At 46.9% G+C, this 24,446-nt stretch overlaps 4 protein-coding genes across 9 annotated transcripts; 3 read left to right on the top strand and 1 right to left on the bottom strand.

Moving 5' to 3' along the window:
* Positions 1-1,784: 1,784 nt before the first annotated feature.
* si:ch1073-83n3.2 (uncharacterized) lies at positions 1,785-4,767 on the top strand. Its single transcript, XM_062473133.1, has 5 exons — positions 1,785-1,847; positions 2,614-2,872; positions 2,949-2,982; positions 3,268-3,454; positions 3,864-4,767. Exons 1-5 carry the CDS (start codon positions 1,805-1,807, stop codon positions 4,220-4,222), a joined length of 882 nt encoding a protein of 293 aa, XP_062329117.1. The 5' UTR covers positions 1,785-1,804; the 3' UTR covers positions 4,223-4,767.
* Positions 4,768-5,963: 1,196 nt separating this feature from the next.
* Positions 5,964-9,515, top strand: LOC134028755 (cytochrome P450 2G1-like). Its single transcript, XM_062472535.1, has 9 exons — positions 5,964-6,222; positions 6,382-6,544; positions 6,738-6,887; positions 7,112-7,272; positions 7,359-7,535; positions 7,748-7,889; positions 8,020-8,207; positions 8,312-8,453; positions 8,817-9,515. The coding sequence occupies exons 1-9, from the start codon at positions 6,052-6,054 to the stop codon at positions 8,996-8,998; spliced, it is 1,476 nt and encodes a 491-aa protein (XP_062328519.1). The 5' UTR covers positions 5,964-6,051; the 3' UTR covers positions 8,999-9,515.
* LOC134028756 (cyclin-dependent kinase-like 1) lies at positions 9,380-14,096 on the bottom strand. 4 transcript variants are annotated; one of them, XM_062472538.1, is made up of 10 exons: positions 13,332-14,095; positions 13,109-13,227; positions 12,134-12,206; positions 11,687-11,777; positions 11,041-11,241; positions 10,824-10,906; positions 10,643-10,699; positions 10,362-10,514; positions 10,024-10,166; positions 9,380-9,974 (listed from the first exon to the last, which is right to left on the bottom strand). In XM_062472538.1, the coding sequence occupies exons 1-9, from the start codon at positions 13,533-13,535 to the stop codon at positions 10,065-10,067; spliced, it is 1,083 nt and encodes a 360-aa protein (XP_062328522.1). In that variant the 5' UTR covers positions 13,536-14,095; the 3' UTR covers positions 9,380-9,974; positions 10,024-10,064. The 4 variants fall into 4 exon arrangements, with proteins under 4 accessions (XP_062328522.1, XP_062328521.1, XP_062328520.1 ...); XM_062472537.1 differs by having other exon boundaries at positions 9,380-9,986; positions 10,037-10,166; positions 13,109-13,230; positions 13,332-14,090; XM_062472536.1 differs by having other exon boundaries at positions 13,109-13,230; positions 13,332-14,088.
* A 1,359-nt stretch (positions 14,097-15,455) lies between these two features.
* On the top strand, positions 15,456-23,905 carry tgfb1a (transforming growth factor, beta 1a). Of its 3 annotated transcripts, none has more exons than XM_062472650.1 (7): positions 15,456-15,956; positions 16,180-17,473; positions 20,853-21,125; positions 21,297-21,525; positions 21,662-21,809; positions 22,233-22,343; positions 22,491-23,905. In XM_062472650.1, the coding sequence occupies exons 2-7, from the start codon at positions 17,149-17,151 to the stop codon at positions 22,536-22,538; spliced, it is 1,134 nt and encodes a 377-aa protein (XP_062328634.1). In that variant the 5' UTR covers positions 15,456-15,956; positions 16,180-17,148; the 3' UTR covers positions 22,539-23,905. The 3 variants fall into 3 exon arrangements, with proteins under 3 accessions (XP_062328634.1, XP_062328633.1, XP_062328632.1); XM_062472649.1 differs by having other exon boundaries at positions 15,457-15,956; positions 16,180-17,486; positions 20,869-21,125; positions 21,659-21,809; XM_062472648.1 differs by having other exon boundaries at positions 15,458-15,956; positions 21,659-21,809.
* Positions 23,906-24,446: the final 541 nt, after the last annotated feature.

The raw sequence follows: 24,446 nt of genomic DNA, 5'->3' as shown, positions 1-24,446 counted from the left end.
TGCACTGTCGAGTGCTTGTTCGTTCAACTTCATTTATTCATTCTCTGAAGAAGAAAACTTTCCCACGTGATTTATATGCTTAGTAAAACGTGGTGAGCTGTGGCTGTAGAACTGGCTGGTGTGCACCAGCCCTGGGAAACACCTCTCTTATCACTTCATCACACAATACTCTCTCCCCTGGTCCCCTTGGCTTTGGAACCCTGCCTTGCCTGCTCTCTCTCCCAGTTGAGGCTCCACCACAACCCCAGGGAGGGAAGCAGCCAAACAGGGTGCCAGGGCTCCCCTTAGCCCACAAACACACTTCTGCCCCCTTCTGGTAGAAACTTGACAGGAACGTGTGTTTGATAATGACTGACTTATTGTGTTTTACTCACGTAAAACCTAGCTGTGTGGTGTGACTGGTAAAGGGGGACACCCACAGTAGACAGGCACATATTTAAAATAATTTGTGCAATTCAATCTTATTTTTAAGGTTCAATATGTATTTTTTTACTGTTGCTTGCTTTTCTACAGGTAAACTTGCACTTATAGTGATTCATGTTGTTTAATTGTAACTTGTTTAACTACATGCTCTTATGGTTCTTCCCTTTGGCACTTATTTTGGTTGTTCACAATGTGTGCTTCATGTTTTGGCTACCCGCAATGTTTTTGTGGCTATCTTGTTGTTATTATCAGTGACCTATGCACTTTGTAAAGCTCTCTCTTGGAAGTCGCTTTGGATAAAAGCATCTGCTAAATTAATAAATGTAAATCTCAAAACATGTTATTTCTTCATGTTTCTCTGTCAGGATATAGGTAGGTATGTTTCTGGCGGTAGACATGACACAACAACATGTTTCCTGTATCCAGGGGTTGCGTAATAGTGCCGTACTTTTATCGGAGAGGATAATGCACACTGAAAAATCCCTCATCCCTTGACCACATTAAACAATCAATAATGCCCAGGGTGTCTCCCAGAGCGACGTATATCCAGGTCTGCCCAGATTAAGCCCTGGCTTACTCTGCTCTCCCTCCGCCCTGAAAGCCTGGACCCTCCAGCTGTACAGGAATGACAATCTCCTGGGCTTTAATCCCACCAGGGAGGCAGGAGGGAATGTCACCCCAAGTCCAAGGGGCAGAGGAGCACTCAAGGCTCGACTGAAGACAGTTGGAAGGATTGACATGTTGGATCTTCGTGTGTCTTTGTGAGAAGTCACAATGGATGTGCTTGGGCCCGTTCATTAGGGGTTTAGGGCGATCAGGTCTTGTTGTATCTGAGGGAGGAGAACAGAAAGGGGTTGTCAGAGAGCAGCTGTCACAGAAGTGGATTTGTGGATTTCAGGCCGGGCTGAGTAATATTGCGCAAAAGATAAAAAAGGGGACCAGTTGCGAATCCCTCGAAAATTCAGATTTGATCTGTGTGCCCCTCTGTATGACCTAAACCACTGTCCTCTGTGTGTGTTTGTCTGGGTCACAGACGCAGAGAGAGAGAGAGAGAGTGTGAGACAGATAGAAAGGGAATCCAATCTGACATCTGGTTAGAGCCTTGATGAAAATCCTGATTGAGAAGCGGCCTATCGGGATTTAACCATCGCCATTATGATTATGTTCCAGAAACATCCGCTCATGTGATGTTTATGTGCTTATGTGCTGTTTGCTTGGGCGAGGACAGCATCAATCCCACTCAGACCTGGTGCATGCGTGGCTGGCGAATAGCCTAAATAGTGGGGATTATTCTCCCTATTCTCCCTCCCATCTCTCTCTCTCTCTTCCTGTTTTCCTCAGTCGAGCCCTCTGCCTCTCAGCTGCTGGACTAACAGCAGACATGAACACAGCAGGAGTACACCGCGGCTTCCTGAGAAAATATGGTAAGACATCTTTCATTTGGAAAATGTTTGAGCCAGAAAACGTTTTTTTTTTTCTTCTCTTGGTTGATAAAAAGTTAACAAAATCTCATCGTTTTTGTTTTTGTTGGAGACAATATATGAGGCTGAAAGCGATGTGTGGGAAAAAAAGATGCTTTTAGAAGACTTGTACGGTGCTACTCTTTGATGTGTTTTTGTGGTTGCATAAAAACTTGCATTCCCTATGAGAGCTAACTTAGGAACCAGAGATTTGATTAGATTTAGAATCCATCTTTCTACGTGTCTTCTGTGTTGTGTCTGTTTATGTCCCTGTCGATTCTTCGGGGAACTGGTCCACATCCAGGCTCTGTGTGGCGCTTGTGTGGCGCTTGTGTGGCGCAGCGCTGGCTCGGCCAGGCAACAGCCAGTCCAGATGATGCCTCACACCTCTAGTGGAGAGCTAATCCACCTGGTTATCGCTAATCCGCTGTCAGAGAGAAATAGAGCAGAAACTCTGGCTCTCCTTTTCCTCCCAGCATTACATCAGACAGAGGACAGATGCAATGTCATTACCTGTTTTTCTCATTTCCCTCATTCCCTCAACAGGTCGTTCATTGTTAAGATAAAATAACACTGTATTGATTCACAGGTGAGAAAAGTGTAGTCTCTTGCAGATTTCTTTGCAGCCCATGATTTGGGCTAGTCTTCCAGAAGAACACAGGTAGCAGATGGGTCTCTCGCAGGGACATTATTCTGTAACATGTCTGCCCCCTGCCTCCTTGTGTTCCAGGGGGCTTCATGTTCAAGCAGTGGAAAGAGAAGTACCTGGTGCTGACAGCAGAGGGCAGTCTCATGGTGTGTCGGGACGCAGACTCCACCATCGACCAGGTGGTGGCGCTGCAGAGCGGCTGTGAGGCCATCGTGGAGGGGAAGGAGATCCTGGACATGCCCAGGCTCCCCCCGGGAGCCAGGAGAGACTGCTGCTTTGCCCTCATCCTTCCCCAGGACAAGTTCCTCCTGCTCCTCTGTGACAACCCAGAGGACTGCAGGTCAGTGTCCGCTTCTCAGGTCTGTGTCTTGTGCTGCTGCTGATAGTGCTTTCTTATCTGTGTTTGTCCTTTACAGTCTCTGGCTGAGGTTGCTGAGGAAAGTGAGAGAGGTGAGTGTTCACTGGTCTACAAGTCGCTTGTTGCTAAATTAATTGACACGCATAGCAAGGAAATCATCTAAAATCTTGTGTCTCGAATATACAATCGTAATGTATATTCGTGAGCACGACTTGGATCAAGCTATTAACACTTGTAACATGCGGTAAAGGCATACTTCCATGATTTCTCTCAGATTCTCTTTCATTTGCAAACTGATCTTTGCTCTTTTCCTATTCATCCATGTCTAACTGTATTTGGGTGTTCTCACTGAAAAGCTTCCTCTGTGCTTTCCTCAGGGTGTGATGTCCCCCCTCACTCTGCAAAGACAGCAGAGTTTGACCCCATGCATCACTGACCGTGACCCTCTTCCAGAAACTCCCAGTGAGAAGGACCCCCAGTCGCCCCGAGCCATCGAGGCCACGCCCCACACCTCACGGATTGCTGAAAGAGGAGGTTCCTTCAAGGAGCGAGGGCAAAGTTTTGGTAAGTCCAAGGGGAAGTCAGATGGGGGTCCGATGGCTGAGCGGTTAGGGAATCGGGTTATTAATCAGAAGGTTGCTGGTTCGATTCTTGGCCGTGCAAAATAATGTTTTGTCCTTGGGCAAGGCACTTCACCCTACTTTCCGCGGGGGGAATGTCCCTGTACTTACTGTAAGTCGCTCTGGATAAGAGCGTCTGCTAAATGAATACATTTAAATGTAAGCCCAGACATCGTACCATAGAGGTTCACACATCAATGGAAATGCAGTTTTTCTGCATGTTTGTGTTTGGCTTAATAAAACTGTGTGTCTTTATGTGTTTGTGTGTCCTTGTGTCTTTGTGTGTGTGTGTGTGTTGCGTGTGTGTGTCTCTGTGTGTGTTTTGCGTGTGTGTCTTTCACGCGCCCACCCAGGAAACGGATCAAGACGGTCAACAATAAGGAGCGCCTCCATCGCCCCTCCTCACCGCACGTCGGACTGCCTTCGCCATGGCAACAGCAGTGATGCCCGGGCAGTCAGGGCGGTGTGCCTCCTAATGGGAGGGGCCGCCGCCTCCTCAGCCCTGGGCTACCTCAACTCCTGCGCCCCCACCTCCCCTCTGGCCAGCAGGCCTCCAGAGCTGCCTCACAGCACGGTCTTCTCTGACATGGCTGCCGGGGGGCCCTACCACGCCTGCAGCCAAGCCGCCGCCGACTCCCCCCACTTCAACAGCTTCGACTTTGAGGGAGACTCTGACTTTGACGCTTTTGATTGCGGAGGATTTGCTTTTTAGAGTTTATCTTTGCTCTTTTTTTTTTTTTTCTCTTCCAACCTTTAATACCGCAGACATCCTAGGAAACGTGTCTGTAGCTGAACCTAAAGGAGCTTTAGGTTCCTAAAAGAATCACGTGTTTCATTACATGTTGGTCTGTCTATTAATTAGTGATAATGTCCTTTCCTGGCATTCTGCCCATGATCCTCAGGTTAATAAATGATGACTGTCCCACACTTAAAGACCTGCATTGTTTTGTGTACCCTATATACATTCCAATGTTTAATTTGTAATGTGATTCTGAACCACATATCACCTGTCGTCAGTAATGTGGTCTACATCTCTGGATGAAAATCCAACACCCATTTTGTATTTTTCTAATTCAATATTTATTGTGTTACGTTATTTCTGTGTGACATTTCTTTGGCATCGACATGTTTTCGAGTCTCCTTTCTCCTGTTCTGTTGTTGATCTCTCCACTCTTTACCCTCGGTCACCGTGACCACACCCCCACCCCCCCTGCTTTGAGAGGTAGACCTCTCTGAACTCTGAATTAAAAAGCTGTCTGTCACTGTGATGCTATGTGTCTGTGTTAAAGGGTGAAGTGGTGAGGTGTCTGAGGTGAGGAAGCAGATTTGGGCCAGCGGGCTGCAGAGGGGAGACGATGGAGTATGCTTGTCCTCGATTGTGAATGCAGGAAAAATAATCCCCTGGTTTTAGCACTCATGAGTTGGAAGCGGTGTTATATGTGTGTGTGTGTGTGTGAGAGAGAGAGAGAGAGAGTAAAAGAGAGAGAGAGAGAGAGAGAGAGAGAGAGAGAGAGAGAGAGAGAGAGAGAGAGAGAGGGAGGGGAAAAGCTTTATCAGAGATCAAAGTTGTCATTTTGATATAAAATGCTCAGAGATGTGTTTTTAAAGTATAAAGCGGGTTGGCATTATTCCGAACTTGTATGTGGGTTAGACTGAATGTGTTTTTGTACATTTTGAACATCTGACTAAAATCAGATGTACTTATGTCGTGTACACACAGGACACACTGATCAGTGTGTAAAGCCGACACTCACCTTGTCACTCACTGTGAGCTTTGCTCTGAACGCCGTAATAGCGTGAATACTTTGCCTGTCTGTGCCAAGGTGACCCAGACACAAGGAAACAGAGCTGGAGACATGAGGTGACTCTGCTAACCCAAAGAGGAGGGGCTCAATGGTGTCAGTGGCCCATGGATAATACCTTCCTGACTTAATTTGGGTTGTGTTACCTGACATGGTATTTCATCTAGATTGATCACTCTGGGGCCCAATGGCTATCTGACTGATATCCACTGCATGCACTTAGTGGTCATATGACAGTTTAAGTGAGGTTTAATGAAATAAGTATACATACACAAAATAAATACATAATTTATCAATAAAAACAAACTCACAAAAACAAGTCAAATTTTAGGGTTAGGGTTAGGATGGAGCATTTTTATTTTATTTTAGGGGTCAGCATTAGTTTTTGCTTGGTCATCTACCTTTTTTATTTGTGTTTTGGCACTGAGATAATTCAGCAGTGTGTCAACACATGGGTAATTGGTTACTAGGTGAAAGTAATACATCTTGTCATTGACGTCTGTCCCAGTTGCATTCCACTCATGTCAACAAAAACTTCACTTAGTGGGTGAAAGTGATCAATCACAGGGTTGACTTCTGTCCCAGTGAAATTCCACCGGTATCTATAAAAACTTCAGTGCCGACACACACAGACATACAGATACGCAGACGTGCTCCAGATCTAGTCAAAACAATTGCAGAGAACCAGGTAGTGGAGCTAATCGAAGGACCTTGAAGGATATATTTGCTCTCCAGGGCTATGGATGTGTTCAGCTTCCTGCTGTTGGCAGGGCTGGTGCTGGTTCTGGTGTGGCTGTTGACCGCGAGTGGCCGAAGACAATACCGTCTGCCCCCAGGACCCAGCACCCTCCCCCTCATAGGCAACCTGGCCCAGGTGGACAAACGAGCCCCCTACAAGAGCTTCCTTAAGGTGAGCATTCTGGAATGACCGTGACACCCGCATGACATTACTTGGGTACTTGCCTTTGATAAGAAGTAGTTGAATATTCAACTGGGATTATTGGCACTCAGAGTTAGTCACTGACACACAGTGACTAAGTCTCTCGATGGGTTTGTTTTTCTTGTATAGTGGAGTGAAAGTTATGGGCCGGTCATAACCGTGTACCTGGGCCCCCAGCGGGTGGTGGTCCTGGTGGGTTACGAGGCTGTGAAGGAGGCCCTGGTCGACCAGGCTGATGACTTCACGGGCAGAGGGCCCATTCCGTTCCTACTCAAAGCTACCAGGGGCTACGGTAATAGAATCTGTGTCAATGCAAAACAAAGAAACCTCAACAATTACTGCGTTCCACCAACTTGTTTGTAGTCTCTCATTGTACATGGCTGATTCTTTAATGGTTTAAAGGGGTGTGTTTGAGCTTCCTGTTGCTCTTCAAGTTTGGAGGGAGAGTAAGGTCTAAGGGATGTCCTGCTCTTCCTTTCCCTCAGGCTTGGCAATCAGCAACGGTGAACGTTGGCGCCAGCTACGCCGCTTCACCCTGACCACCCTCAGAGACTTTGGAATGGGCCGCAAGGGCATGGAGCAGTGGATACAGGAGGAGAGACAACATCTCGTAGCCCGCATGGAGGGCACCAAAGGTGTGCACGCCTCAGAAGTTGTACACAAATATGCAGCTGTGGCCCAATCAACACAGTGTGTTCAGGTCTGCGGAAGTCACAGTATAAAGTTTACCTCAGAATCACTGAGGTAACGCCTGGCATGGTGTCGATGCCTGTGTGTTTGGATACACAGGAACACGTTTGGCATGGTGTGCATACATGGTTTGTTTTCTCATGAGGCGCCGACCCTTTTCTCCCTATAGCCGTGCCCTTTGACCCCACCTTCTTCCTAAGCTGCACCGTGTCCAATGTAATCTGCTGCCTGGTGTACGGTCAGCGCTTCAGCTACGAGGACCCAAGCTTCCTGCGGCTGCTGAAGATCTTCTCTGCGTTCCTGCAGTTTGGAAGCAGCCCCTGGGGGCAGGTATGAACAGAGAAAATGGAACATCACAGAGGGTTCAGGGGTGGGAGAGGTTGACCCTTGACCTCTGATGCTCGTCTCCCCCGCAGCTCTACAACGTGTTCCCCACGGTGATGGAACACCTGCCGGGGAAACACCACGACGCCTTCGCCAAAATGGAAGAGATAAGAGACTTCATCACGAAGAAGATCGATGAGCACAGGGACACTTTGAACCCAGGGGCACCGAGGGATTACATTGACTGTTTCCTCACCAGGATCAATCAGGTTTGACTGTTCACTCAAAATAACCAGTGGCCATTCAGACATCTAGTGATTTTGTGATTTGCGGTATTGTCTCAACTTCAGATCCCAAAGACCTCTGTGTTTTGCATCTGAAAAGAAGAAAGTTTTCCCAAGCTTTGTGTTTTCTCCAGTGCTTGTGGGAAGAACATTTAGACAAAAACGCGGCCTGTCATGTTCCTTTTGTGGATCCACAGGAAAAGGACAACCCTACCTCTGAGTTTCATCTGAATAACCTGGTATCCACAGTGTTAAACCTGTTCATAGCAGGAACTGAGACCACCAGCACCACCATCAGATACATCATTATGGTACTCATCAAATACCCCCAAATTCAAGGTATTACAGCAAGAGTCAATGGGAAACATGTCTTGGTTCTGGGCCAAAACCCTGTATTGCTCAGAAAGACTGAGAATTGTTGCTGTCTGTAACTTTCTGTTGAAGCTTCCTGTTTGTCTTGTTGTCTTAGAGCGCATGCAGCAGGAGATTGACTCTGTAATTGGACAAGAGCGCTGCCCATTAATGGAGGACAGGACGTCCCTCCCCTTCACAGATGCAGTGATCCATGAATCGCAGCGTTTTATGGACTTAGTGCCCTTTAGCCTTCCTCACTATGCCTTAAAAGACATCCAGTTCCGAGGCTATGAAATTCCCAAGGTGCAACGCTATTTTGACACAAGTATATAAACAATTGTTATCAACAGAGCAATGTCCGACAGTGAGTATGTCTGCCACTGTGACTTTTTGTGTTTGCCCACCAGGGAACTTTAATCATTCCCCTGCTGCACTCTGTACTCAATGAGGAGACACACTGGGAAACACCCACGTCTTTTAACCCCCAACACTTCCTGGACGAGAACAGCAACTTTAAGAAGAACCCGTCGTTCATGCCTTTCTCTGCAGGTAACACCTACTGTCCTTCTCCCAGGCAGTCTCTTAGAACGTCTTAACCCCAGCGTGTCTGTGCTCCTCTGGTGGCTGCAAATGCTGATGTCTACTGTTTTGTGTAGTACACGGCAACACCACAGAGAGTACAAGCATCTATTGTTTAGTAGATTACAACACCAGAGACAACATTCTCTTTGCAGACTTCGGCTTGTAGTTCGAGAAGCAGTCATATAAACCAGCAGTCATGAAAACAATATACACTCATGTAAATGGTATCATTTATCCAGCCCCCCCAAAAAGTTTTAAGCTCATTCTTATTCAAATAGTTCACTCCGATCAACCATGCTGTTTATAAATTCTGCCCCCACCCCCCTCCAGGAAAGAGAGCCTGTGTCGGGGAGTCGTTGGCTCGCATGGAGATCTTCCTCTTCCTGGTGTCTCTAATCCAGCGCTTCACTTTCTCCAGCCCGAGCGGGCCAGACAGCATGAACCTTGCCCCTGAGTACAGCAGTTTTGCCAAACTGCCCCACAGTTACCAGCTCATAGTCACCCCCCGGTGAGAAGTGCAGGAACTGCAAGAGGGCTGTACTAAAACTCCAAGAGACCTGAGACTGTAGTGATGTCTTCCACAGAGGGTGGGCTGTCAGTGTGTGAGAGGGTTTGAGATGTGGGCTGGTGTGTCTTAGTGTGGGACGGGGGGTCCATGTAGCAGGGTATCGGGATAAGAGCGTCTGCTAAATGACTAAATGTAAATCTAGACTGTATCAGTGTTTTGTTTCTATGAGTGCTGAGTAAATTTCCCTGTGTGATTTTAGAGGAAGGATGATTCATGGTAAAGAACACAACATGCCCGCAACACAATATATACACATTGATTAAATATTAGACAATTTGCCTACTTGTCTATTGATGTCAACATGAACTTTATTACACACAATGGATGTCATAAAGAAAAAGGGAATGTTTTTTAAATATAATGTAAATTTTTCAAAATTGTTATATATTTTCCTAACTATCCACTAAGATACATCAACTACTAACTTAATTGATGGGGGTTAAATAAATAATTGTAAAGACTGTCTATATACTGTCCAACTGGAAGAAGAAAGTATCAGTTTAAATTATAATGATATATATAGTGCATTTCTCCCAGAGATGTTGGCACAGCAGTGATATTTGTTGAAAAATGTTTTTTTTGTAGTGACACTATAGCCTGGCTTAAGCAACATTCTGAGCATAACACAGGCTACTTACTTCTCCTTTCTACTCACTAATCTAACACATTTTCTGCAGCTTTACTTCAGTTAGCCGAGTAGTTACCTGACAACAATTAATCAACGTCCTTTAAACAGTAACACATTAACTTATTTATCTAAAGTGCAGTCTCTTCACCAAAACCCTTTTTAAAAGATTCAATATTATTTCCCCCTAAAACCGCTCACTCTAATACACGCACGCACGCACACACACACACAGCTACCCAAGACCTGACAGTGCACAATACCTTATCGCTCATATGGTCACTCTCTTTTTTTTCTTTTGGAATTCGGTAAGTCGCTCTGGAAAAGAGCGTCTGCTAAATGACTAAATGTAAATTCAGAGTTTGGTGTTTCCCCTGTCTCCGTGTTAGATGTTGGGGAGGTGATGGTCATATCTGTGTTTGACTTGTTTCTTGATATCAGGTGCTGGTGAGATGTTGCTGCTTTGCAGTTGGGGCAGATACTGGGGCTGGAGACACAGATGTTTTTAGAAACAAAATGTGAGGATATGCAGAGAGAGAGAGATTGTGAGAGACAGAGTGAGAGTGAGAGTGTGAGAGACAGAGAGAGAGAGACAGAGACAGAGAGAGAGAGAGAGAGAGAGAGAGAGAGAGAGAGAGAGAGAGACAGCAATGTTTTTGAGTGGAGGGCCTCTGGAGCTCACCCCTGCCTGCCTGCGCCTGGTGCCCTTGTCATGGCGTCTCCCTGGACGCTCTCCTTCGCGGCCCCAGCTGCCTCCTCCCTCCTCCTGGAAGTAAGGCAGCTCCAGCAGCTCCTCACAGGACAGACGCAGGGAAGGGTCCATCACCAGGCACGACTGGACACGGGACACACACACAACAATGAGGATGACTAGCCCAGTGGGACTATGACTCCCTACGGTACTTCGCTAAACACCCACACGCACACATCACTTATGGTTGCTGACGGAGTAAAAGCGCCCACCTTCATGACCGTGAGCGCGTGTGGAGGCACGGCATGAAAGCGCTTCTCCAGGGGCTCCTGTATGGACAACGACACCAATCAGACAACAAGCTTAACCCGTCCTGCACTGTCTTTCCACTGCTCCCCTCTCCACACCTGCCTCGAGGCGAGGGGGGGCGGCGTTCACGAGGACACCACCTACCGTGGTGTCGGGCTCAGGGATGCTGACTCCGCTGAAGAACACGTTGGAGTGGAACACCTGCTGGTGGCGCGGGATGAGGTCGCCTGAGGTCAGAGTATCACATGGTCAGCCGTCGGCCAATCGAACGAGAGGGAAACGATCTGTGGTTCGTCTCATGCGTATCCGATTAACCATGACGTGTCTCTGAATGTTTGCCCAGCCCCCCTTTGAGGTCTACCTAGCGTTCTCCGGATGAGGTACAGCTGGTCTACGTCCGATCTCCCGGGCCAGAGGGGGTTCCCGTGGAGAAGCTCTGCGAAGACGCACCCCAGCGCCCACACATCCACTGCCGGGCCGTACTGGGTGTCACCCACCAGCAGCTCTGGAGCACGGTACCAGCGGGTCGCCACGTAGTCTGTGTATTCGTCCCCTGGCCCCGCTGACACACACACACACACACACACACACAGAAAGACACACAGAAAAACGCAAACACACACACGACGCGTGCATAAATACCGAGACATTGAATGACACACATGTTCTTTACACACTGAGGGGATTACAAGCCCTGCTGACTGAGTGATCACTGCATGTTACTGTATGGTAACAATGCACTGAAACCAGAGACAGGAGGTAAACAGAGCCACTGACAGACTAACTGGCCGAACGGATCTCTGTCCTCTGCATTCACACTGCACTGAAAGTGAGGGGCCCCCAAAGCAGGCTGCTTGTTGAATTAGTCATCCGAAAAACAGTGACGCTAAACACACATAAACGTGCGGGTTCTCCACATGGCGTGTGGGTTCTCCACATGGCGTGTGGGTTCTCCACATGGCGTGTGGGTTCTCCACATGGCGTGTGGGTTCTCCGGCATGACCTACTGAGGATCCTGGCGAAGCCGAAGTCGCAGAGCTTGATCACTCCCGTCTTTGTGAGGAGGATGTTCTCTGGCTTCACGTCGCGGTGGATGCACTGTCACACACAGAACGTTAGTGTGACACAGACACACTGTCTCATGATGACACAGACACACACACATAGAACGTTAGTGTGACACAGACACTGTCTCATGATGACACAGACACACACACATAGAACGTTAGTGTGACACAGACACACTGTCTCGTGATGACACAGACACACACTTGCTAAGGACAGAGACGACCGAAATAGGGGTAGAAAAGACAAGGACTAGACAGATAAATGGTGTCATGTTTTAGTATCGTAAAGACAGGTATGTCAGACGGGAAACTACAGGTCTAGCATGACACTAAAGCATTCAGAAGCATCTTAGCGTTAAGACATTTATTTAAAAGGCTGAACCTCACGTTGTGTCTGTGACAGAAGCTCACTGCCTGTAGAGTCTGCCAAACTATACTCTTCAACTGAGCCTCAGGAACACTATAGTAAACAAGAAACACGGGGAAACAGCTTGTTATTGGAGTAAATGTACAACCCACATAATGCTCCTATGTTTTCATATACAGTATGTTCCCATTATTTCTAAAAAGGAGTTTGTTGCTTTAAACTGCTCCCTTGTCGCCCAGGTAACCGTTCGCCTGTCTCCCACGGCAACCTGCGCCTTTGTTTTCAGGGGCAGCTAGGGTTTCGACAGCAGAGGCTTGTGGAATAGGGAAATGTAGTCAAGCAGCGAATATTCATTGTGGCCAGGCAAAATTGTGCAGTTCCGCACAACATATACACACTTCCCTTTGTCCTTCACTGTGTGAAGAAGTGTGCAAGGCACATAATAAGTTAAAGGCCCAGGACACTCTATTTTCTTCCTCCTTTCTTAGCTGCTAATCTTCCATGTCTTTTGTCTTGACTAGCAACCCTCCGGACTCTATGTAATTCACCCCCAGCTGCCCTCATTGGTCCACTCTGTCACTGCCAGTCAGACAAATGAACACACACATGGAACTATTGGATTACATGGCAACCTGTGTGCAAATGTGATGACTGCATGAAAAGAAAGCAGATCCCAGAGTTATTATATGTACAGATAACTGTTCTCCGGTTAGGTAGGCTACCTATAAGAAGAAACATATTTTTAAATAAAGGTTTTCAGCTGTTCAAAGTAGTCTTTTTCTTTCTCAGTGGAAAGCACCGACTCACTAGTTTTATACTAATAAATACTATATAATAAAGTTTGACTTCATCAAGCTAAGTTCAAACTCGTTTCAAAAATCTCAATTATTAGGAATGATAAGCTTAATAAAACCCAATACAATAGCTAAACAAAAATGTCCCATCCTTTCCTAAGACTATCTGTCATTAAACTAGAGAGATGAAGACAAACGTACCCTCTGGGGTGTCTGTCTAGCTCGTTGAGAACTGTCTGCTCACAGAACTCAAACACCAGATGAAGACGTCTCTTCCTCCGGAACACCTCCAAGAGGTTTACCAGGTTCACGTGCTTCAGCTGCTGCAGGGTCAACAGACAAGCCTGTTGTGTTAGTGTCTGAGTTCAGCATTGTGTAATAATTCAAACTGATAGACGTGATACTGAGCCTGTTCTTTCCTTACCTTCAGCATACGTATTTCTCTGAGTGCTATCTTCTTGATGACTGGATCGTCTTCGGACTCAACAAACTTCTTGATGGCAACTATCTGGCCACTGTCTCTGTGTCTGCATTTGAATACCACGCCGTAGGATCCCTCTCCGATCTTGGCCAGTTTCTCGTATTTCTCCATCAGCAATTTAGTTTTAGATTCAGAGAGGACTGTCATGGGCTGAATTTGTAAGGAAATTTATTTTCCCATATCCGTGATGCATATGAGGCTACCATCTTCATATTTGTACTCTGCAGCCTATGTCACTTTTACATTTTGTACAGAACTTTGTATCGAACCTCAATTCTGGTCATTTCCATTACATTTGTTAACTGGTTCATTCAGTTAAAACGCAACCATGCAACCATTACCGTTTTTCGCCAACACCTGTAGCCTATGGTTTCACACCCGTCCAAATGAGTCCACGAACTCCCAAAGCAATGGGCTTCAAGTCATATTGTTGTTTATGTTGTTGCCTTGTCGGTGTCAAAGACTATAGCTTAATATGAGAGCGAGCTGAGTGATTAGACGCTTATGTGCTCTTCCCTTTTCCCATGGAAACTAGCGCGTCTCTGAGAACAACGGTAAGTCATCCAACGACAGTCGACCGTCACCGTCACTGCAAATTCACACACAGTACATACGTAAACTGCGCATGAAGCTATATAGTTTGCTCAAACCTGTTTGTGGTGAGTTTGTGTGGTACAAAGCCATGAGTAGGCTATACGTATATAAAGCAATAACTTAAACTCCATAACATATTGTGACTTGATATGCTGGTCTGTGTGATTCGATATTAACTCTTCTGGACATGTTCATGATGTCACAGGTAACCCAGCGAATGAATGGTGAGCATCAGATTTGAGGCAATACATGCTCGATGCAAAAACAAAACTGAGAATACGGTGAAGTTTTTGAGAATACGGTGAAATAGGGAAAACAAACTCAGAAGGACAATTCTGTTAAATGGAGAAAAGCCTCCTGGCCTTTTCTTTTGGATGTATTCTGGTGTGATATGAGGTTTGCCACAAAATAATTCATCAATGATGCAAACTTTTTTTTGCCGAATTTGTTTTTGAAAATAATGTTTCAACCTTTAAAAACGTATTTTTTTTTAAACGTTATTTTTTAATTATTTGTTCAACCTTTTTTTCACACGTGAAGTGAAAGGAGAGGAGAACAGAGAAGCCTAGAGCACAGTACAAACAATGCTCTTCAAGTACCTGAAGGGACCTGTGAAAAGTCAATCAAACTCGCTATTGTCTCCACTAGGTGGCGATGTAACCCTATAAATTCACTCAAAGGTTGCCGTCTTGTCACACTGTCATAATAAATAAGCAATACAATTATATTATTATTAAATATATTTTTATCAACCTAGGCATTATTATGAGGCTAGGTACTGCCTTGCTGCACAAGGACTATCCTTGTTTGTTGTTCCTCTATGTACTTAATTGTTCCCCTGTAATTTGAGGGGATTTTGCCTGTTCCCCCTGTTTTATAGTAACTGTAACAATAACCTTTGCTTTTTATTACTTTGTCTTTTATTGGATGCCTTCTTTAAATTTCATGAGACTGATGTCTGTCTTTCATGTATAATATAATAGTTAATTTGCAACATATTAACTTGTCATAAATACAGTACAATTTTGATCTCACTTCCTTGTAGAGACGATACATGAAAGTGATACAGAAAGGAATACAGACCCAGTCCTGTATTTACTCTACATGTGTAGTAGTACCAGTTTACTTCTAGAGCCGTCAGTTCAGAGTGGCTCTGCACTTTTGCATGCAGGCGTTTGCCTTGTTTGGCACCAGTTAAATGAGGTTCTCCGCCGACCAGACACTAGTGCCATGCAAGGCTTGTTGACATGTCAGCCAACACGGTCGGAGTGGCAGACAGGCCCTGAAGTGTGAGAGAGCCTAGTGGTTCTGAGTCGGTCAGCCAGCTCCAGGCTTCAGGCTTCCTTGCATGGACAGAGAACAAGCTACAGAGCTCTGTTCCTAAGCAGATGTTGTACACTGCGACCGTTACCCTCATTTCCTGGGCGGAGAGATCCTCGCTCTATTAGACAAGTAACAGGAACCAGACAAAAAAGAAGAGGGGGGGGGAAGAAAAGCTAGCTGAACTTAGAGTTTACACAAATCATTTTGTCACCAGCAAGCTCTGACAAGCGTTGGGAGAGAGAGTGCTTGCTGAGAGAGAGAGAGTGTGAGGAACGGGAAAAGAAAGAGAGAGGGTCAATTAGAGATAGTGTGTAAAAGCTGTTCTGTCCGGAGCGGGAATACAAGAAGACGAGAAAAGGTGTGAAGTGTGTTCAAGTGAAGGGGCAGCCACTCAGGACCGGAGAAACGAGGCAGACTCGGGGGAAACGAGGCAGACTCGGGGGCAGAGGACGACAAAAGACACTTTGCAATTTGATCACCAGCGCAGTGTGAAGTGAGAGTGCTTGTAACTCTTCACTCCGGTTTTACCGAGCTACTGCGGCTGTGTCTCAATGTAGGCTCTGGTGGATCCCCTCACCAAGGACGTGCGGCGTACATCTCTTCTGTCTTCTCCCAGGATTGGGCGGAGGCTGCTCTGTTCTTCACATACAGGTACCTGTCAGAATAACTAACAGAATAACAGAGGAAACGTTTTTGATAGTGTCTTATGATAGTTTGGTAAGAGCCCTTTGTTTTTTCACTCATCAGCACACGTTGCTATTGTGAAAAAGAGGTAGTTACTTTTTGGGAACTATTGAATATTTACGGTAGATACATAACCCATAAATATGACTTTCATTTGAGCTTAAACTGTTTTCTTTTTTTTTATGCACAGTTGCTCTTAGTTTGCTGACGGAGACCCGCTTGGAAGACTCTTCTGATCTCGGTGCTTGCCGTTGTGAGAACCAGTGTTTCTGTTAATGCTCTCCTTGACCCTCTATCTGATCGACTCAAGGCTGACTCATTCCCGCTGGGAAATCTATCTTTTGGGCACAGGAAACAAGAGATCATCTGATGGAGCTTCAGAAGGAAACATAAGAGCACACTGTTTTTTGTCTTTTGGAAAGTTTTAGAAAAGATCCCCTTTAGACTATTTGTGTACAGCGTGTACATGTTTGGGTTGTCTAAATAACAGGTGTGTAAAATAGTTAAAACAGCCATACAGAGGTCAAGAGGGTGGAGCAGAGATATTAATCACCCAGCTTTGAGGTGAGTCAGTGATTGAGAGTTGGGTTCTCATACAGCAGCGCATGTATTTGACTACAGCGAAACAGGACTGGAATTATCCCGAAGAGAAACCAGATAGACTCTCTGTGTTGCCATCACCGTAGGGACCAGTCAGAGTCAGTCGTTTTTGTCCCGTAGGTCTAACAGGCTCTGTGCCTCAGTGGCCCCTCAGTTCTGTTTGGCTTGGACTCAATGTCAGCATCATAACGCACTCACCCAGAGCTGAGTCAGAAGCTGTCTCACTGAGCGTGTCTGTCTGCGGGATTCTCCCCACCTGGCTCCTCCTGTCCACGGTGATTTCCAGAGCAGCAGTGACAACAGCGGCAGCAGTATTATCAGCTCCCAGCGCCACAGTGCTGTAATTGTGTTCTGTGGGCTATAAACACCTTGCGTCAGTCGCACCTCTCTCCTGAGTGATTCACTGTTCCCTCCAGAGCACTTGGACAGAGAGAGAGAGAGAGGGCGAGAGAGAGAGGGCGAGAGAGAGAGGGCAAGAGAGAGAGAGGGAGAGGAAGGTGTAGAGCTGTTGACCACTGAAGCACAGAGCCACTGAGCTGACAAGCAGAGACGGGCGACCATGAGGCTGGCATGCTTGGCGCTGATGGCGCTGTGTGCGGTAGGCAGCGTTGGCAGCATGTCCACCTGTAAGACCCTGGACCTTGAGCTGGTGAAGAAGAAGCGGATCGAGGCCATCAGGGGCCAGATCCTCAGCAAGCTGCGTCTGCCCAAGGAGCCCGAGGTGGATAAGGAGGCGGAGGGAGAGGAGATCCCGGCCTCGCTGGTCTCCCTCTACAACAGCACGGAGGAGATGATCAAGGAGCACCAGGCCCAAACCTTCTCGCCCCAGCTGGAGGAGGAAGAGTACTTCGCCAAGCAACCGCACAAGTTCTTCATGAAAACAGGCGAGTGGAGAGACTTTATACACACTAACTTCATTATACGTACAGACACGTGAGCGTGAACACACACACACAGACACACACACTGGTTCTTTGAGAAGGAGGCTGGTCATGGTTGAATCCCTGTATGAACAAAATGTAGAAACCTAATATGTAATGCGTAGCAGACTTCACCGGAAAAGTGATTGATTGCCTTTTGGAACTTAAATACCCATAAATTCCCTTAACATGTGTACCCCTTCTGTTCTCTCTCAGACATCTTTAGGCAGTTTGAAAGGTTTAGAGATCAGGCGAGAAATACGTTTAAAAGACCGGGTATTGCATCTGTTATGATGTTGTTCTCTTGGTATTCTTGGCATTTTTACTGTTGTATTGTTTGTTTTGTTGGCTTTATGTGTGTGTAAGCAAAGTCATCTGCTACTTTCCGTTCTTGCACCCCCAATCACGCTCTGGGCAACCGTCCTCGCTGTCCTCCCTTCAATCCGCCCTTTCGAACAGGAAGAAAAAAGAAAAACAAGCATAAATGTGCAATGATGTCTCAAGACCAAAGAAGAACAAAGCCATGATTTAGTTCTGCTAAGACGAATGTCAAAAGAACAGACGACAAACGGGGGCATGGTACGAATTCAGTGAGAGAGAGTACATGTAATTCCCTCTTTCTATCCCCTCTCCCCACTTGGGATATCTTCTGGGGGTTTCCTGTAACATGAGCACTGGGTACTCCCTACTCTGTCACCCCCCCCCCCCTAACCCCCCATCCCCCCCTTCCTTATCTCTCTTCCCCCTCTCACGCTCTCTCCCGACCACACAAACACCCTCCCTTCTCTCTTTCGTCCGCCCCCACCCCCCGTACTCCCTTTCCTCCTCCCTGTTGCTGCCCCTCTCCCAGGACTCATTATCAGTGTGTTTGTGACTGGGCAGCTTGGCAGGAAGGAAGGCTGATAGACCTGGGTCTGTGTGTGACTCAGGTCCGGTGGACATGATGCCCAGAGGGGGAAGCTGCTGGGGTTCCTACCTCTGTGGGCTGCCAAAGGCGCAGAACATCCCTTCATTTCTTTATCCTTCGGCTCTGCCCGTCGACAGCACCTTTGTCCTCCGCATAACTTGGAGAGGATTCCTACTTCATTATGTGTGTGTGCGTATGTGTTTGTGTGTGGATGACGTATACATATGGAAATGTGTGTGAGTTTTAGGCAGGGAATGAGATAAAAGGGTAATAACTGCCTTAGCTAATCTAGTCATCTCCAACAAAATAAATTACAAGTAAAGTTACTAAGGAATTAATGACATAATGGCACAATTTTTTTTAACAAACCTGCCCTTCAACCATTTCAACACGTGGTTCTTTCATTCGATGAATACCACGTGTTTTCTGAAAAATGTCAGTGCCTTCAGGGAGGCATATTTGTGTGCATAATACTGAGATGCCTTGATGCCTTTCGGTACCCACCGTAATTTTGAAATGATGCCATCTCCCTCCTAGCCTACAGGCTATGTAATAGCACTATTCAAAGAAAGACACATGCATTCACCATTCACGGACATATGAAATGTTGCTAGGACACAGTAGAGTTATTAAGGAGGCCAGACAGCACTGTGAGAGTGGAGCTATGTGCCCAAACCAGGGTTTAAGGTAAATAGCCCACGCTAGTGGCAATGCCAGGGGTTATTTGGAGATTAAAGAACCCAAGATTTCCTCTACCAGGTTGCAAAGTTGATGCAAGAGTACAGTGGAGTGGGGGGGGGGGGGGGTAGTGATGGGGGATGGCATAGGGAACAGGGAAGCAGAGTGGGCTGTAGGAGGGTGGGCCCCTAAGCCTACTGAGGACGCAAGTATTTAGCCTGTTGCAGGAATCCTGGTTCCTCCCAGAGGTAATTACAGAGCTGTCTCTCTACCTGTCACAACAGCTGTCCCTAGCTTACCTGGGGAGAGGCTTCCATTCAACACACAAATCCTCTCACACACCCAGGCTTGCATACAGGACTAGGATTCCATACTCCTCACCCAGGCAACACACCGGAGCTAGGGCTCCTCACCGCCAGGTTAGCATGGCATGCAGAGTTACGGGATGCTCCCCTATACATCACATCTACCATCATTTTGATTCTGTTTCACATCCCTGAAACTCGGAGGTAGATCTCTTACAATGTCTCAGAGGGCTAGATGTGAGTAATAGAACGTTATTATAAATGTCACAACTGATAAGGTCTTCAGATAGGGGAAATTACTTAGTATTTCCTGTTTCTTAAACATGGACCCACCCTCAACTTGTTCCACAACGGTTTATCCACTCCACCCAGAGGCAATGGCTTCCTTGCAGGTGTATTACATGTTTTGATGTGGTGTGTCTCTGCTTGTCTTCTTCATCTCTGGTGTGCAATTATCTGTCTTCCCTTTGCATAGCCTGGGAAAGAGAGTGAAGCTGTTCATGTTTGCTTCTGCCCCATACAAATGCCTTCTTTCTTCTTTAAGTTTGAAGTTATTAAACACGTTTATATGATATGGTATGAGAACTCTGCCTACGTTTATAGTGATGAATATGATTCTATAACATAGTTCTGCCCTGAGCCCTGATACGGCATGGTCCAGCCAGGTACTTGCTGGTTCTGTGGAAGAGCCAAGTCTCTGTTGCCAGAGTGGGATTGCTGAAGCTGTGGTGGAGCTGAGCGCTGGATAATTCATCCTGACAGGCTTGGGCAGAGTCGAGTGTTTGGGCCTGGGCCAGACCTTGGTCTCCATGCACACACACACACACGCATACGCCCACACACTCACGCCCACACACAAACATACATGTTCACGCAAACACACATGTCTACAGTGTGTGTCTTCACATGGTGGTGCGTTAAACTGCCTTACTGTATATTCTCACTACGATGTGAACTCTTTCACCTTCCCCTCCCTTTTGCTGCCTCTGTAACTACTCTCTTCCTGCCTCGCTCGCTCCCTTCCTCTCTTTAGGTCTTATCTCTCTCCCTTCTCTCCTTATCGCAGCCTGTTTCTGTTTCTGTCCGACTTGGTTCTGGGTGATGAAACTCCTGGTACATGCCGGAGCGTTCCATCCGTGGGTCGGCTTTGCTTGCGGCCTGGTTCTTCAGGGGGTAAACGACTCCACTGTGTTGTCGCAGACAAGCTGTGGAACAAACGTTGCATGAGAGCACTAATAAAACACAGACGCACATCTGAGAGTCATGATCAGGCAAGGCCAGCGTTGTGTGCAAACAGGTGAAATGCCCGCTTGTTTGAAAGCTTTCTGTCTAATGGTGTATTGTAAACACCAGCTTCTAGGTCTACAGGTGCTTTCCACGCCATAAATCCCCCGCACTCTCCAGTTCCCTCATGGAAACTGAGTCAATAACTCTGTCACCGTCCCACCTTCAGCGGGCGGAAGCAGCACGGAGCAGCAGCACCAGTTGCTGTTCAACATCACCGACATGCGTGAGAACGTGGGGGACGCCGACCTTCTGTCCAGCGCCGAGCTCCGTCTGCTCATCAAGAAGCCCAACATCGTGGAGGAGCAGAGGCTGGAGCTGTACCAGGGCCTGGGGCCCAATGCCCGATACCTCGACTCACGCTTTGTCTCCAACTCCTTGAAGGACCGCTGGCTGGCCTTCGATGTCACACAGACCCTCAAGGACTGGCTGCAGGGCTCTGGTGAGTGAGTGGGTGGTACCAACGCCCGGCTCCTCGACGAGGGCCCTTGTCGAGGGCCCTTGTCGAGGGCCCTTGTCCCTTGTCGTGGCCCCTTAACCCCTGCTATTGGGCCCAAACAGAACTGTAGTGTTGTGACACGTGTATGTGTGTGTGTGTGTGTGTGTTTAACAGCGGAGGAGGAAGGCTTACTGCTGAAATTGTACTGCGAATGTGGGAAACCGGTGGACAGCTTCCACTTCACCATCTCTGGCATGCCAGGGAGCGAGAGAGGAGACCAGGCCAACATGGCCAAGCGCATGCAGAAACCCCACATCCTGACCATGTCCATTCCACTGAACAGCAGCAGTCATCTCACCTCGCGCAAGAAACGAGCCACCACAACAGAAGACACCTGCACAGAGTAACAACCAATCCTACCTTTCCCTCTAAAACATTAGCTTTTACCCTTTACTTTACCTAGTGCTGTAGAATTCATTTATCCGTTTTTTTCATCTACAAGCACATGCGTTTTAACATTGATCTTTTTGTTCCAGAAGGACAGAGAACTGTTGCGTAAGGAAGCTGTACATCGACTTCCGGAGAGATCTGGGCTGGAAGTGGATTCACAAACCAAAGGGTTACCATGCCAACTACTGCATGGGCTCATGCACCTACATCTGGAATGCTGAGAACAAATATTCTCAGGTACACAGCCAAAACACCACTCCTCTCCACATCTGCCAAGTTGACATTGTCAGACTGTGCTCCTTTATATCGTAGCCGGTGACCTCTCCACTCTATAAGCTGTAGAAGAGGTTAAACCATAGTCACATTGTCTCAGCAGAGTGTGAGCAAACAAGACACATGCCCTCTCTCTCTCTCTCTCTCTCTCTCTCTCTCTCTCTCTCTCTCTCTCTCTCTCTCTCTCTCTCTCTCTCTCTCTCTCTCTCTCTCTCTCTCTCTCTCCCCCTCTCCGTCTCTCTCTCTCTCTAACACACAGGCATGATAGTCACCCTCTGCATTGTAGCCCTTGTATGTTACTATTACCCTGGCATGGGCCTTGCTGATGTGGCCAGGCTGCTTTGCTGACTGATGCGCTGACATGTCTGTCTTCTCCTCCTCCTGAAGATCTTGGCCTTGTACAAACACCACAATCCTGGAGCGTCTGCCCAGCCCTGTTGTGTTCCTCAGGTTCTGGACCCACTGCCAATTCTCTACTATGTGGGGAGACAACACAAGGTACACCCTGACCCACTGTCTCTGCTTGCTGACCAAGCGTTACAACAGATGTTGAGTCTGAAAAATAGTTTGTGCGCTTGTGAACCTTTGCGTTTTGGCCATTGGTGCTTTGGTACTGATCACGACTTGTTTTTTCTAATACCGCAGGTGGAACAGCTGTCCAACATGATTGTGAGGTCCTGCAAGTGTAGCTAGAAGCCCTGGGAGGTGTCCTTCACAAGCTCTCTGTCTCCAGAACACAAATCTCATGTGGGAGAATGCAGAGAGGAAGAGGAGCGAGCAAGGATGGATGAATGTGGAGTGAAAACGGAAATGGGTGGACATCATCTGTATCAGCTACGTCTTAGTAGACCTGCCCTACCTGCAGTAGACCAGACTTATTTATTCTGCTTTGTTGGACGAAGAAAGGACAATGACTTTTACACAGATATTTTATATGTTTACATATGAAATATCATGAATATATGCTTTTAAAATTCTAAATATATTTCATTGACTGAATTTATTTATTTGTTACTTTGGACAGATCTTGATTTGTTGTGATGCAGTAACGTGTGAGCAAGGACATATGGGTTTAGACTACCTTTAGAACAAGGGCAATGGGAAGAGGACTGGCCTAGAAGCCAACAGGACCAAAATGTAACCCGAGGACCTTACCCACAGCTGTCTGTTCAGGACTCTCAAACCAACAGACGAACTGTCACCACAGAGCCCTGTTGTGTCGCCCATGCGTGAGAGGACACCAAACCACACGTTCGTATGAAAGACGCAGGACATTTGCTGAAGGTGGTGGTGAGTCACAGGACAGAAGGGTGGTGGTTTTCTTTTCCTGGTCCTTCCCTGACCTCCGTCCCTGCCTCCTCCCTGCCTCCCCTGCCTCCTCCCCTGCACCAGGTGTTCCTGTGGAAGACATCCATCACCAGCAGCCCACAGAGACTGTCCCTGCGCTGAGGTGACTCCTTGCAAGGCTAACGCTGGTGACCAGCATTGGTCATTGTCCAATTGTCCTTTGGTCTCATTCGAATCGTCCATCACTTAGACCAGTATTAGCCAACATGCCTTTCAAAAAGCTCTTTTGTCTGCGAGCTTGTGTCACGTCTTTGACTGCTGGCGTGTTCTCTGGAGAGCTTGTGCGCTGTTGAAGCCGTGAGTAATATCGGTGGTTGTTTTAGTGGTGGCACCATGTTTTTTCCCCTCTGGTTCAGCCTGTTTATGTTTTTAGAGGGATAGGGGGGATGTGGTTGTGGTGTTGATGTTAAGGGAGCACCATTGACTTTATGTACACAATTGCTGTTTTTCATTGCTGTTGTAAATTAGGAACAATTTATTGGCATTTTATTTAAGTACAAAGTAGACTTTTTATGTCTTAATTCCTTGTTTTTAGAGTGGTTCTCTTTGCACATTCCATTTCAAGAGAAGGTGAAAACAGCCTTTTCAATATCTCACTTTCAGCAATGAGCTTACACAATTCTGTCTTTAAATTTGCACTTATTTTTGTCATTCTCATTTCACTGTAAATATATTTTTGGCAACTTGAAATAAACATTAACGTTGTTAATTTATTGCATTATTGTGGAAGATTTCTGGAGGGCAACGGAAAATGTAGTATAGGCAAGTATTTCCTAAATGTAGAGATGTCTTTCTGTGTGTATGTGTGAACGTATACGTGTGTGTGTGTGGGTGTGTGTGTGTATGTGTGTGTGTGTGTGTGTGTGTGTGTGTGTGTGTGCGTGTGGAAGTGGGGTTAGTGATGGCCTGCCAACATCACATTACAGATGACAAGAGCCAGAGTGTACCTGGTCTCCCCCACAGTAAGGTAAACAGTGCACTCCTGTTTGCCCTGGTCGGAACAGCACCTGACAGAACAGGAGCCCGAGCAGAGCTGGGAGGGGAGCTGGGATTCACAGGTGGTTGAGGGGCCCAGACTGCCATATTCCCGGACACACAGCCCCATTCCTGGCACTGTCTCCCTGAAGGGGTAGGCCTATTTACTGTCTGTATCTATCTCTCTCTCTCGATCTCTCTTTCTCTAATTCTCTCACTCTCTCTCCCTCTCCCTCTCTTTCTCTCTCTCTCTCTCTCTCTCTCTCTCTCTCTCTCTCT

This window comes from Osmerus eperlanus, chromosome 11 (assembly GCF_963692335.1).
Source record: "Osmerus eperlanus chromosome 11, fOsmEpe2.1, whole genome shotgun sequence".
Taxonomy (NCBI): domain Eukaryota; kingdom Metazoa; phylum Chordata; class Actinopteri; order Osmeriformes; family Osmeridae; genus Osmerus; species Osmerus eperlanus.
This window is presented reverse-complemented; position numbering and strand designations above follow the sequence as displayed.

What these genes read in the sequence shown, in the direction of transcription:
- tgfb1a (XM_062472648.1), top strand. Translation starts at nt 17,149, where the DNA reads ATGAGGCTGGCATGCTTGGCGCTGATGGCGCTGTGTGCGGTAGGCAGC. An exon ending in CAAGTTCTTCATGAAAACAG is followed by an intron (nt 17,474 to 20,852) that starts GCGAGTGGAGAG and finishes TCCCACCTTCAG; the next exon opens with CGGGCGGAAGCAGCACGGAG. An exon ending in CTGAGAACAAATATTCTCAG is followed by an intron (nt 21,810 to 22,232) that starts GTACACAGCCAA and finishes CTCCTCCTGAAG; the next exon opens with ATCTTGGCCTTGTACAAACA.
- si:ch1073-83n3.2 (XM_062473133.1), top strand. Translation starts at nt 1,805, where the DNA reads ATGAACACAGCAGGAGTACACCGCGGCTTCCTGAGAAAATATG. An exon ending in GACAACCCAGAGGACTGCAG is followed by an intron (nt 2,873 to 2,948) that starts GTCAGTGTCCGC and finishes TGTCCTTTACAG; the next exon opens with TCTCTGGCTGAGGTTGCTGA. An exon ending in TGCTGAGGAAAGTGAGAGAG is followed by an intron (nt 2,983 to 3,267) that starts GTGAGTGTTCAC and finishes TGCTTTCCTCAG; the next exon opens with GGTGTGATGTCCCCCCTCAC.
- LOC134028755 (XM_062472535.1), top strand. Translation starts at nt 6,052, where the DNA reads ATGGATGTGTTCAGCTTCCTGCTGTTGGCAGGGCTGGTGCTGGTTCTG. An exon ending in TCCTCACCAGGATCAATCAG is followed by an intron (nt 7,536 to 7,747) that starts GTTTGACTGTTC and finishes GTGGATCCACAG; the next exon opens with GAAAAGGACAACCCTACCTC. An exon ending in CAAATACCCCCAAATTCAAG is followed by an intron (nt 7,890 to 8,019) that starts GTATTACAGCAA and finishes TTGTTGTCTTAG; the next exon opens with AGCGCATGCAGCAGGAGATT.
- LOC134028756 (XM_062472537.1), bottom strand. Translation starts at nt 13,535, where the DNA reads ATGACAGTCCTCTCTGAATCTAAAACTAAATTGCTGATGGAGAAATAC. An exon ending in CTAGACAGACACCCCAGAGG is followed by an intron (nt 12,207 to 13,108) that starts GTACGTTTGTCT and finishes TGTTTACTATAG; the next exon opens with TGTTCCTGAGGCTCAGTTGA. An exon ending in ACGCGCTCACGGTCATGAAG is followed by an intron (nt 10,515 to 10,642) that starts GTGGGCGCTTTT and finishes TCCCGTGTCCAG; the next exon opens with TCGTGCCTGGTGATGGACCC.